The sequence below is a fragment of the Macrobrachium nipponense genome, chromosome 16 (assembly GCF_015104395.2).
Source record: "Macrobrachium nipponense isolate FS-2020 chromosome 16, ASM1510439v2, whole genome shotgun sequence".
Taxonomy (NCBI): domain Eukaryota; kingdom Metazoa; phylum Arthropoda; class Malacostraca; order Decapoda; family Palaemonidae; genus Macrobrachium; species Macrobrachium nipponense.
This window is the reverse complement of record NC_087209.1, coordinates 1,409,196-1,422,314: the sequence shown is the minus strand read 5'-3', so window position 1 is coordinate 1,422,314 and position 13,119 is coordinate 1,409,196. Positions and strand designations below refer to the sequence as shown.

Genomic DNA, 13,119 nt, shown 5'->3' with positions numbered 1-13,119 from the left:
ACAAAATCTATCATCCATTCCAGTACCTCTGTGAACCACTCTTGAGCTGGCCAAAATGGGGCGATTAGGGTCAATTTTACTCCTTTCGTCAGGACAAACTTCCTTATTACGTTTCCTATGATCTGAAAGGAGGAAAAAGGCGTAGCCGTCTATTCCTTCCCAATTTAGGAGGAGGCCGTCTATCGCTACTGCTCTTGGATCTGAAATCGGAGAGCAGTAGTTCTCCAGCCTGGCATTCCAATGAGTTGCAAACAGGTCTATGTTTGACCTTCCCCATAGGTTCCAAATTTGATTGCAGACCTCTGAGTGTAGAGTCCACTCCGTAAGTGGGAAAATGACTTGATCTCTCCTGCTCAACAAGTCTGCTCTGACGTTTTTCTCGCCTTGTATAAACCTCGTCAAGAGTGTGATGTTCCGCTCCTTTGACCATAGAAGAAGCTCTTTCGCCTTCTTGTACAGTGAGAGGGAGTGAGTCCCCCCCTGTTTTCTTATGTATGGCTAGAGCTGTCGTGTTGTCGGAATTTACCTGCAACACTGAGTTTGCGACTTGGGCTTCCCACTGCCTGAGAGCCAGATGTACTGCCACTAACTCTTTCTCGTTGATGTGCCAGGACACCTGTTCCCCACTCCAGGTGCCTGACACTTCTCTCAGGCCCAACGTCGCCCCCCATCCCGTCTCCGATGCGTCTGTAAACAACACTAGGGAGGGGTTCGGTAACTGCAGCGATAGTTTCCTCGTTTCAGTCTGCCTGGTTCTAACCACCAGCTGAGGTTTTTCTTTATCTCTCTGGACAGAGGAAAAGATTCCCACAGATCTTGATTCTTCTGGTCCCAATTCTCCTTCAAGAAGAATTGAAGAGGTCTTATGTGAAGCCTCCCTAGAGAAACGAACTGTTCCAATGAGGAGAGGGTCCCCAGAAGACTCATCCATTCCCTTGCGGAACATTGTTTCTTTCTCTAGGAAGGTCTTCACTTTTAGAATGCACCGTTCCTGTCTTTCTATGGACGGAAACACTTGAAAACCCCGAGAATCCATCAGAATCCCAGATAGACAATGCTTTGCTGGGGATCCATCTGGGATTTCCCGAGGTTCACTAACAGTCCCAGAGACTGAGTCAAGTCCAACGTTGATCTTAGGTCCTCCAGACACTGATCCCTGGATGCGAGCGAATCAAGCCAATCGTCGAGATACAGCGATATCCTTATTCCTTTTAAATGCAGCCAATGTGCTACATTTTTCATCAATCCCGTGAAAACTTGGGGAGCTGTGGAAAGACCGAAACAAAGGGCGCGAAACTGATATACTTGGCCCTGTATCATAAATCTTAGATACCTTCTGGACGAGGGATGGATGGGTACATGAAAGTAGGCATCTTGGAGATCCAATGACACCATCCAATCTCCTTTTCTTAGTGCTGAAAGAACTGACGACGTCGTCTCCATCGTGAACGTTGTTTTGATCACAAAGTGATTCAGAGCGCTTACGTCCAGCACTGGTCTCCACTCCCCAGAGGCTTTTGGTACCAGAAAGAGGCGATTGTAAAATCCTGGTGAATGAATGTCTAATACCTTTTCTATCGCCTTCTTTTCTAGCATCTGTTGCACCAGATGTAATAGTGCTTGGTTTTTTTAAAGGATCTCTGTATCTTGCGCTAACTCCCTTGGAGTGGATGTTAAGGGCGGTTTTTCCCTGAAGGGGATCAGGTATCCTCTCTCGAGGATCGAGAGGGACCAGTTGTCCGCCCCTCTCTGAGCCCAGACTTTCGCGAACCTCAAAAGTCTGGCTCCTACTGGAGTCCTGGAGGACTCCTCTCACTGTGGCTTTGAGAATGGCCTTCGAGAAGATCTTCCTCTCTTGAACGGCCTTCTACTCTTAGTTGCGGGTCTTGAGGTTGTTCTTCCTCGAAAGGGCTGTTGGAAAGACACCTTATTCGCTGTTCCCTCTCTCTTAGCCATCGGCACAGCCGGTTTAAGCCTCTTGGCGGACTGAGCAAGAAGATCCTGCGTAGCTCTCCGACAGTGAATCTGGAAAATGTCCCTCACTGTCTCCTGAGGAAAAAGGTATTCCGAGAGGTGAAAAAAGCAAAGAGGATCTCTGTAATGGAGAAAACAGAACTTGGAGAGAAACGAGCTATAAACTGATCTCTTTTGAGCACTCCTGCTGCAAAGAGAGATGCTACTTCTGTGGATCCATCCATGACTGCCTTGTCCAAGCATGACAAAGGACACTTGATAACACCTCCATAGTCCACGAACTCCGGATCTTGCGCTCTTTTTGCTAGAGCTCCTAAGGCCCAATCCATGAAGTTGAAGACTTCAAGTGTGCGAAATAGACCCTTGAGTAAATGGTCCATCTCGCACATTCCCCAAGACGCTTTAGCCGACAGTAGAGAGCGTCTTCTAGAAGATTCTACTAGAGCAGAAAAATCCGCGTTTGCGGAAGCCGGAAGGCCTAACCCCATGGGTTCCTTCGTGTCGTACCAGACACCCGGCTTACCTGTCAATCTAGACGGAGGACACAAAAACATTGTCTTACCTGCCTCCTTCTTAACCAGGAGCCAGTTCTCCAGATTCTTGATGGCCTTCCTCATAGATAGAGTTTGGCCGCATCTTGACAAAAGAGGGGGATTTTGCCAACTTAGTACTTGATAGCAGAGATCCCGGAGAAGGAGGATCAGCTGAACACAGCGAGTCCCCAAACTCCTGAAGAAGTAATGCAGAAAGTCTCTTATAATCAGAGACTCCTACTTCTTTCGTCTCTTCCTCCTCCGAGACTTCCTCCAAAGTTACATTCGGAGAGGGAGACTTCTTCGGTGAAGAAGTCCTGGCAGGTATGCGACTCTTATCCTTCAAGAGCTCGTCCGAAGGAGCCGCCAGTTCAATACCCCGAGATATGTTTCCTCGTTAAAGAAACAAAACTCCGCTTTACTTCTCTCCCTAGGTTCTTGATACCTACTAGGGGAGGATCTAGAGCCTGAGTTATTAGGCTCTTGGCGCCTATCCGGAGAAACACTCGTTTCTATTCTCGAGCGCCTACTATGAGTAGGGCGCGAATCCAAAGTCAGGATCCTTTCAGGCTCTTGGCGCCTGTGAGAGAAGGCGCTTGCGCCTACTCTTCTGTGACTCTTAGGAGTAGGGAGCGCGCCTGACAAAGGCTCCTTTCAGGCTCCTGAATCTTACGAGGAGAGGCGTCAGAGCCTACTCCTGATCTACCAGGATTAGGGCGCAAATCCCTGGAAAGGCTCTTTTTAGGCTCTTGCTGCCTTTGAGGCGAAGCGCTTGCGCCTACTCTTGATCGTCTTACAGGAGTAGGGCGCCGATCCTCGATTAGGCTCCTTTCAGGCTCTCGATGCCTGCTAGGAGAACGGTAAGCGTCCGCTCTAGATACTCTTCCAGGAGTCGGGCGCGAACCCCTGTTTAGGTTCTTCGTAGAATCTTGGAACCTACTAGGAGAGGCGCTTGACTCTGCCCTAAGAAAGCCTATTCATAAGGTCTCGAGTAACTTAACGGACTCGATCATCCAGGCGTCCTATCGAACGTTGGCGCCTTCTAGAAAAATTCATCCTTAGAAGGAGAGCCTTTCTCGCTTCTATCTCTCTTAGTAGAGCGCTCTCGTTCTTTCTACCCACTTGCAGAGGAGATCCTACTCCTCGGAGATCGTTCGACAGATACGAACCGATCGTCTTTCTCGCAAGGAGACTCTTTCCTTACTCCTACAATGGAGAGGATCTAGCGCCTACTTCCTGCCGCTTTGCGCTATGACTCCTAGCTTCCGAGCTTCTACGAGGAGAATACCATCTTCCCTGTCTCGATGAAGTTTCAAAGGAGTCGTCTACTCTAGGAGGCGAATAGGCTCTTACTGGAGAAGATCGTCTATCATACTCCTCCTTCCTAACCGACCTCTTAACTGGAAGAGAGGCGTCCTTCCTGCGAGAAGGCTCCTTGCGCCTACTAGTCGAAAGCGAGCCTACTAAAGAAGAGAGATTCTCTTGGAGGTCCAACAGGAATCTCTTAGTAGATGACCGAATCCCTTCTGGAGAGGATTCCGGATCCTTCATAGCCTTCTTAGGCGCAGGAGAATACTCCGGAAAAGGCTCCGGGCTGGAGTCAAGAGCGCCTACTCCTGGAGGTTTCCAGGCTCTCTTGAGGGCGCGATTTGGAAGAAGAGCTCCCCATCCCTCTTTAGGAGAGGATGAATCAGAGTCGGAAAAACACTTCCTTAAGAGGCTTTTCCTATAGCTCTCTATAGCAGCCTGGGACGAGTCTACAGGACCTGCTGAAGGGACGCCTGACCGTTGGGGATACTCTAACATACCCCTTGCGGCTTTCGACCATTCCCTCCTCCCCTGGGCATGGGAGTCTGAAAGAGGTCTAGCCTAGGAGCGATGCGGAGTCGGTCAGACGCCCCCTCCCACTGCACTGGGGACACTGCATTTATCACTAGACACTTCACCCTTACCTTGGTTTATATCTCGCAATTGCTGTTGCAAATTGCGGATTGAAGCTTCCACAGCGGCTCTCTCGGCAGACACATCTGCGGGTTCGCTGCGGGGGGAAGGAGCTCAAACCAAAAAGGAAGATGGCGAAGCTACCTTGCAGGTTAGAAATACCATCCTGTTTCCGCAGAACAGGATCTACTTGAACGTCTAGCTGAAGCTTTTCTAATCCTATCCTTTTCTAACTTTCTAACATACGAAGTTAGTTCTTTCCATTGTAATTCAGTTAAGTTTCTTACATACATCACACGTATCCTTAACCGAAACAATCCTCCTCCCCCTACATTTTACACAAACAGTGTGAGGGTCCAAGTAGCCTTAGGCAACCTCACCTTGCATCCCTCATTTACACATACTCTAAACAGAGTTCCAGGTGTTAAATCGGACATAATTACTAACTAAATCCAACACAAAGCGTATGCCAACAACCAAAGATCAAATACTTCCCAAATAATCCTCGGCGAAGCAAGCAAGAAATTCTAAGCAGGAGCTACCAACAAAGTTGTTGTCAGCACCGGCGACAGAAAAATTCTGTCAGAAAACGGGAATGATTCCTATTACCGCCACCCAGCGGCGGTAGGGGGTGATCACCTGACCTACCTGTAGAGTGTGCCGCGAGTTTTGAATTCTGTCGGACGTCAGAGACATAAGCTAAGTATATATCTGCCGGGTAAGTTGCATGTGTAAAAATATCTTACTTCCACAGAAGATACTTTGATATCCATATGTTTTTGGTGGATGACTGGGCATTGGTGAATATCCAGTGCTTGCCATTGGATATAGAATCCTTTGTGCATGATTCTGTAATAGGTCCAAGTAATTCATCAACTTCTTGTGTTGAAAATCCCAGTTCTATTGCCTCGTTGCGCAGTAATTCGCCCCTGGCCATGTAAATGCCTTCTCTGACCTGTACTTCTTTCTGCTGCTCCAGAACCTGAAACCAATTACAATGGAACATAAAGTGAACTAGCCAAAAATCTTATAAAAATCACACTCGTGTAAGACTGTAAGACACGATGCGGGGAAAATTGTAAACAGTAGACTTATATTTATGTAGGGGAAGATAAATAATTTGGCATCATGTGTAAACCCAGTGGCATATTTGGCCAAAACACTGTGGCAAAATAAAAGTACACTTACAGAACTACACAGGTACAAGCATGTTTAACTTATCATACAATGAGACTTCTTTCCATTCAAAGAAATATGCTTGGGTCTACTTTCCATCCCTTGTACTGTTTACATGAAATTCAGAATAATAATCAGAATAATAATCCTCTAAGTATAACTTGTGAGTCTTGGTATTTGACTTCATTTAGATACTTTAATTGAACACTTATCTTAAGTGAGCATGTTGATAACTGAAAAAAGTAGTCTAAGTAGATAAATATAGCAACTGTACTTAAACAATGTTGAAATATCATGTGTGATATGCATTACGCTATACTAAGAAGTGCCAATGAATGTAATGCAACTGTACCTCAAGCAGATACAAATATCATTTAGAAAATTTATAATAGGTACACGAGAGAGTGAGATTGTTTACCTGCTGCTGAGCAGCCAAATTCTGTTCACTCTGATGGATCTGTTCCTGCAACTGTTGTTGCTGGGCAGTGATTGCATCCACATTGGTTGAAGGAGGGGGAGGCGGTGGGGGAGGTGGAGGCTGCACATATCCAGTCGTGTTAGTTGTGAAGGCACCAGGTTCACCAGCCTGTTAAAATCCAACAATGAGATCAATCCTCTATTTACCATCTAAAGAGAACAATACCTGTATGGCCTAAAATACTTATATTTGTTCTTAAATATCTTAATTACTACAAAATGTTTTACTAACAATCATCGAAAATTTTCTAAATGCATTATGCCGTAAATATGCCATGCTATCAAACTTCTCATTGCCACAGGTCTTTTATTCCTCACTCTGTTGGACTGTGGAAGTCTTCCCGAGGATGATGTGTAATTAGAACCTCAAAAGTTTGAGGAAATATGCAAAGCATTAATACCCTAAAACAATTCACCTTGTATTTGTCATAATTTACTATTCATATTTTTATTTATTAGTTTATCTTTCTTCATTTCTAATATCTGACCTCTTATTTTTTCTGTATTTCCTATTACTATATTTTATAACCTCTCAAACGGGCAACATATTCTTTAGAAGCTTATCTAAAGTCAATGGTCCATAAAGGCCTGTTCCATATAAATAAAGGTTTATCTCCTGAATACTAATAATAAAAACAAATCCTACTTAAGCTTTCCTGAAGAAATTCTCAATAGCATGCCATCACAAACCCTCTACATTCTGGTACTGAACATATCTAATTCCCACAAAACCAGTTCTATTACTAGAAATCTGCTGAACCTTAAACAATACAGTATTCTACAACTTATCTTGAACTAATCTTTTACAATAAAATTCACAGTAATAGAAGGAAATAATTATTCAGTCTAGGATATTCAGCACTTTCTGCAACATCCTGTGGATACATTAACAAATTCAATAATTACACAAGGAGCGGCAAGATTTAGATCACATTAAGTAAAAATGTCTACAGTACAACAACATTCTATGGAAAGGGACTGCTAAGCTGTAGAGGAAAAAAAAGAAAGAAAAAAAAAAAAAGTCTAGTTAACTCCTAGGAACTCAAAACCCCATTTTCTCATGATGAAAATCCTAAAAGCAAAAGCCAATACCTTAACATATCAATTTGTCCAATACTGAAGGGAATGCAGATCATAGCAAGAAAATAAGAATGGACAACCACAAAAAATCTTTCTTGAAGAATGACAAAAATATTTAAAACTTTCATGCTGCAAATTAACTATTCTATAAATGCATCATATAATCTGATAAAAGTCCCAATACTAACCTGAGGAGCTGTATATGTAGCATCTCCTGGTGGTGGCGGAGGGAAAGACTGACTGTGTGAGAACGGAGGTTCAGAAGTTGTTGGAGGAGCAAAATTAGGAGATGGGGCATAATTAGGCTCTCCAGTTGGTGGAAAGGCTGACGTGACCTGAGGGAATGACGTAGGTGGTGGTGGTTCACTTGTAGGTGGAGGAGGTGGAGGGTACTGCCCTTGAGAAAATCCACTCGAGGGTGGATTCCCAGGATTGAACTGGTTGACATCTGCTCCAGGATATCCTGAAGTGGGTGGGTAGGGGTACCCTGGGGGAAAATTCTGACCAGGGAATGAACCGCTACCACCTCCTCCAGGAAAACCTCCTTGGGGAGGGGGAGGGGGTGGTGGAGGAGGAGGCTGATGCATTGATGGTTGACCTTGACCCTGATTTGAGTGTTGTGGCTGGTGTTGTTCACGAGCTTGTCGATGCTTCAAAACTGATTCAGAATGGAAAAAAGGGAATAAAATAGATGAACAGTCCAACAAAAACATCTGTTATTCAAGTTATAGAAGGATATAATTTCTCAAGACAAAAATCTTCATTAATAATATATCTTTGTTGTTCTGCACATCTAATAACAAACACATCCAATTCAGATTTTGAAAATTTTACAGAAAGAATTCCCACAAAAATCAGCTTCAAATCATCTGCTAATTTCTCGTTAAGAGAACAAGTCAAATGAAAATGATATTGTAATGATACAATTAAGTTTGTTCATACTTACCTGGCAGATATATATATAGCTGTATTTTCCGAAGTCCGACAGAAATTAAAAAACTTACGACACACGTAGTGGGAGTCAGGTGGTTAGTACCCATTCCCGCCGCTGGGAGGCGGGTATCAGGAATCATTCCCATTTTCTATTCATAATTTTTATTTCCACTGTCTCCTGAGGGGAGGTGGGTGGGTACTTAATTATATTATATCTGCCAGGTAAGTATGAACAAACTTAATTGTATCATTACAATATCATTTTGTTCATGAAACTTACCTGTCAGATATATATATAGCTGAATCCCACCTTTGGTGGTGGGAGTAGACAGAATAGAAGATTTTAGGAAACATATATATGCAGATAAATGATATCTTGATTCCTTACCTGTTAGCATAGCTGACTTCGTGGTTACTGCCGCGTAAGTCTGCTTGTGCTATTAGAGTTGCCAGCGAGGTAGAGACCTATATAGCTGGTGCACTCAAGATGATCTGTCAACGGGGGCGTGACCACGATGTGACTAGACCATTGACCATACAATGAGGGCAACGAAGTAAAAAACCACCTGGCCTAGTCTACCAAAGGTATACCATTAAACTAGACTAAAGAAGGGAAGATCCGCCTCGGGCGGTCAACCCCACAACCAAAAAACACACGATTGATTAAAACTCACCTAACCACTAAAGGAAAGGATGAGTGCTACCTCCTGCCCCCAAAACAGTGTCTGCAGCGACGTATGGTCCAAGCGACGAGCAATGTTCGTATGTCGCTTTCACCTCCCGCAGGTAGTGTGAAGCGAACACCGAGTTGCTCCGCCAATATGTGGCACTCAAAATGTCACTGAGTGCCATATTCCTGTGAAAGGCTATCGAGGTCGAAATAGCCCCTCACCTCGTGGGCATTCACTTTTAACAGCTTCATGTCACTATCACTACATGTGGAATGAGCTTCCTTAATGGTGTCTCTCAAGAAGAAAGAAAGCGCGTTCTTTGACATGGGAAGATCGGGCTTCTTAAACCGAGCACCACAAGTTGCCCGAAGGTCCTCTACAGTCCTTCGTTCTGTCTAGATAGAATTTGAGAGCCCTGACAGGGCACAGGACTCTCTCTGGCTCATTACCCACGATCTCTGTCAAACCTTTGATTTCAAATGTCTTGGGCCAAGGGTTGGACCGGGTTTTCGTTCTTTGCTAAGAACATAGGGCTTAAAGAACAAACAGCATCAGAGTTCTTAAACCCAACATGCTTGCTTATAAGCCTGGATCTCACTAACTCTCTTCGCCGTCGCCAGAGCAGTTAGAAAAAGTGTCTTCCTTTGTAAGGTTTCTAAAGCGAAGCTAAGTTGAGCGTTCAAAAATACTGGACGTCAAAAACTTTAGAAACAATGTCTAAGTTCCAAGAAGGGGGGGCTCTTGGTTGAGGTACCTTCGAAAGTCTCGAAAGACTTAAGAAGATCATGAAGGTCTCGTTGTTGGCTAAGTCCAGTCCTCTATGCCTAAAGACTACAGAAAGCACACTTCTGTAGCCTTTTATCGTAGGCACCTGCTAAGCGAACTTCATTTCTCAAGTAGAGAAGGAAGTCTGCGATCTGGCTCACAGAGGTAGAGGTGGAGGAAATGTCTTTCTTCCTGCACCAGCTCCGGAAAACAGCCCACTTGGATTGGTAGACGGCAATAGAAGAAGGTCTTCTTGCCGTTGCGATTGCTTTCGCCACTGGTCTTGAAAAACCCCTCGCTCTGGCCAACTTCTGGATAGTCTGAACGCAGTCAGACTCAGAGCGCGGGAAGGTTTTTGTGATACCTCTCGAAGTGGGGCGTGTTTGAGTAGATCTATCCTTGGCGGCAGGAGAGTCCTCGGAAAGTCTACAAGAAAGGACATGACCTCTGTGAACCAGTCGGTCGCTGGCCAGAAGGGGGCGATGAGAGTCATCCTTCGTTCCCTCTGATGCCGCGAATTTTTCTTATTACTTCCCTAGGATCTTGAACGGGGGGGGGGGAAAGGCATATACGTCTAGTCCCGTCCAGTCCCAAAGAAGGGCGTCTACTGCTACTGCTCCTGGGTCTAGAACTGGTGAGCAGAGTACAGCGGGAGTCTCGTTGTCCTGGGTGGAAGTTGCGAAGATGTCTACGAGAGGACATCCCCATAACTTCCCACAACCTCTGGCATATTTCCTGATGAAGGGTCCACTCCGTCGGCAGAAGTTGACCTGTCGACTGAGCAGATCTGCACGGACGTTTCTACCCCTGATATGAATCTCGTCAGTATAGAGACGTCGTGTGCCTTCGCCCATAACAGGATCTCCTTTGCAAGGAAGAACAGGGATCGAGAGTGGGTTCCTCCTGTTTCTTGAGGTATGCCAGGCTGTGGTGTTTGTCCGAGTTGATCTGCACCACATTGCCGGAGACTTCGTTCTGAAAGAACTGGAGCGCCAGATGAACTGCTGCCAGCTCCTTGAGGTTTATGTGCCAGGGACACCTGTTTCCCCCTCTCCAGGTGCCTGACACTTCCTTCCCCCCAGTGTTGCTCCCCACCCCGTGGAAGACGCGTCGGAAACAACACTAGGTCGGGGTTCTGAAGCTTGAGGGAAAGACCCTCTGCGAGCTTCAAAGGGTCGGTCCACCATCTTAGGTGTTCCTTTACCTCTCCCGATAACACCAGAATCGAATCCAAAGTGTTTTGGTGCTTCCAATTGTCGGCAAGGAAGAATTGAAGAGGTCTGAGGTGCAACCTCCCTAGGGAAACAAACTTCTCCAGTGAGGAAATGGTCCCCAGCAGACTCATCCATTCCCTCACCAAGCATGATTCCTTCCCCAGAAAGGTTGACACTTTGCTTAGGCAATCTAGTTGTCGCCCCTGGGACGGAAAAGCCCGAAAAGCCACTGAGTCCATCTGAATCCCCAGATAGACTAAAGACTGGAGAAGGGGTCAGATGTGACTTTTCGAGGTTCACCAGAAAGCCCCAGGGGACTTCGTTAACGCACAAAGTCGTGTGAAGGTCCTCCAGACACCGGTCTTTCGAGGAGGCTCGTACGAGCCAGTCGTCCAGGTAGAGAGAGATCCTGACATTGGAAAGATGAGCCACCTCGCAATGTTCTTCATCAGTAGGGTGAATAACCATGGGAGCAGTGCTGAGTCCAAAGCAGAGAGCCCTGAATTGAAACACTTTTCCTTTCAGGACAAACCGCAGGTATTTCCTGGACTGGGGGTGGATGGGGACGTGTGGAAATACGCGTCCTGGAGATCTAGTGAAGCCATCCAATCCCCCGGTCTCAAGGCTCCCATCACTGACTGAGGTGTCTCCATCTTGAACCTCTGCTTGATGACAAGAGGTTCAGGTTGCTGACATCGAGTACCAGTCGCCACTCCCCCCGACTGCTTTGGCACCAGGAACAGTCTGTTGTAAAATCCGGGGGAATTCAAGTCGGAGACCTGTTCTACGGCGTGTTTCACGATCATCTGATCTAACAGATCGTAAAGCACTTGTTGCTTTTCTCCCCGATAGGAAGGAGACATGTCCCTGGGTGTCGTAGACAGCGGGGGTGGTTTCAGGAACGGGATCCGGTAACCCTTCTTTAAGATGTCCACGGACCATTTGTCCGCACCTCTCTCTTCCCAGGCTTGCGCAAAAAGCTGAAGCCTGGCTCCAACCGGTGACTGAAGGACTTCTGCTTCACTTCTTGTTCTTGGCCAGCGCCGTGGCTCTGCCTCTGGAAGTGCCTCTTCCTCGAGGGGCTGGTCTCGAGGAAGAACTACTCGAAAGGGCTTCGATTTCTTGAGAATCGAAACTCCCGAGGACGAAGGAACCGCAGGTCTCCTTGAAGATTGTGCGAGGAGATCTTGCGTGGCCTTTCTCCTGTAGAACTGGTCGCAATGTCCTTTTACCATAGCCTGGGGGAAGAGATGATCCGAAAAAGGAGCGAAGAGCAAGTCTGCTTTCTGTGACGGAGAAAACAGATTTCGCTGTAAAATTGCAAAAACAGGGATCTCTTCTTCAAGAGGCCCTGTGCAAAAGTGAGCTGTAGCTCCTCCGACCATCTCTGACGGCCCTTGTCCATGCACGACATTACGCTGGACAGCTGGGGGGCCCCAGACTAATCGAGTCGGAACTCCTAGACTTTGGCATCCAGAACTCCCAAACACCAATCTAGAAAGTTGAAGACCTCTACGTCCGAAAGAGGCCTTTAAGGTGGTAGTTCCATTTCCGTAGTAGACCATGAAACTTTCGAAGAGGACAGGTGAGACCTCCTCGAGGCATCCCACAATGCTGGCGAAGTCTCCTTGGGCTGACGATGGGAAGTCTAATACCTACGTCTTCTCCCGTCTCATACCAAATGCCAGCCTTCCCACTAAGTCTCGAAGGTGGCAGGGCAAAAGAAGTCTTTCCTGAGACTTCCTTTCTCCATCCAGTCATGGACCTTACGAAGAGCCCTCTTAGTTGAAAGGGACTTCTTCATCCTGACGAATGCCGAGACCTTTGTTGATCTTGGACGAGAAAGTTGTGAAGGAGGAGAGCGAGGAGCTTCCGGGTGAAACGTCCCTCCAAACTCTGATTGAAGAAGGCGGGTCAAAAACCTGGTAGTCGGAAGAGACTGCCGCCAAAGGTTTCTCGTCATCCACTTCAACCGAAGCGTCACGAACCTCTGCTTCCGACACAGGTGAAGTTGGAGGCAAATAGGCTGGACCAAGACTAATCTGGTCTAAGTTTCCACGAGGCGTGTTGCTGTGAAGTGGAAGGTAAAGCTGACTCATTAATAGAAACTCCGGTCGTATCTCTAAGACCCGGAGCAACTTGCAAAGACTCATCACAAACAGGTGGGAGGCGACGAAACTCCACATCTTCGTCCACCCGAGCGTCCGCTGGCGCACACCTGGCGTCCACTTGGCGCATACCTGGCGTCCACTGGTGCACGCCTGGCTGCAACTAGCGCGGGATTGGCGTCTACTCGCGCGCTGCTGGCGTCTGCTGGCGCACGCTTGGCGTCCACTGGCGTGCGAATGACATTAA

The 13,119-nt window shown here is 46.6% G+C and overlaps 1 protein-coding gene across 1 annotated transcript in view; it reads right to left on the bottom strand.

The window, feature by feature from the left end:
• Window positions 1-13,119, bottom strand: part of LOC135195505 (calcium homeostasis endoplasmic reticulum protein-like) — a gene marked incomplete in the record, with an annotated part of 85,830 nt that overhangs the window by 26,159 nt on the left and 46,552 nt on the right. Inside the window, 3 exon segments of the mRNA XM_064221730.1 lie at window positions 5,195-5,430; window positions 6,043-6,210; window positions 7,370-7,839. Coding sequence (XP_064077800.1) covers window positions 5,195-5,430; window positions 6,043-6,210; window positions 7,370-7,839 — 874 coding nt within the window.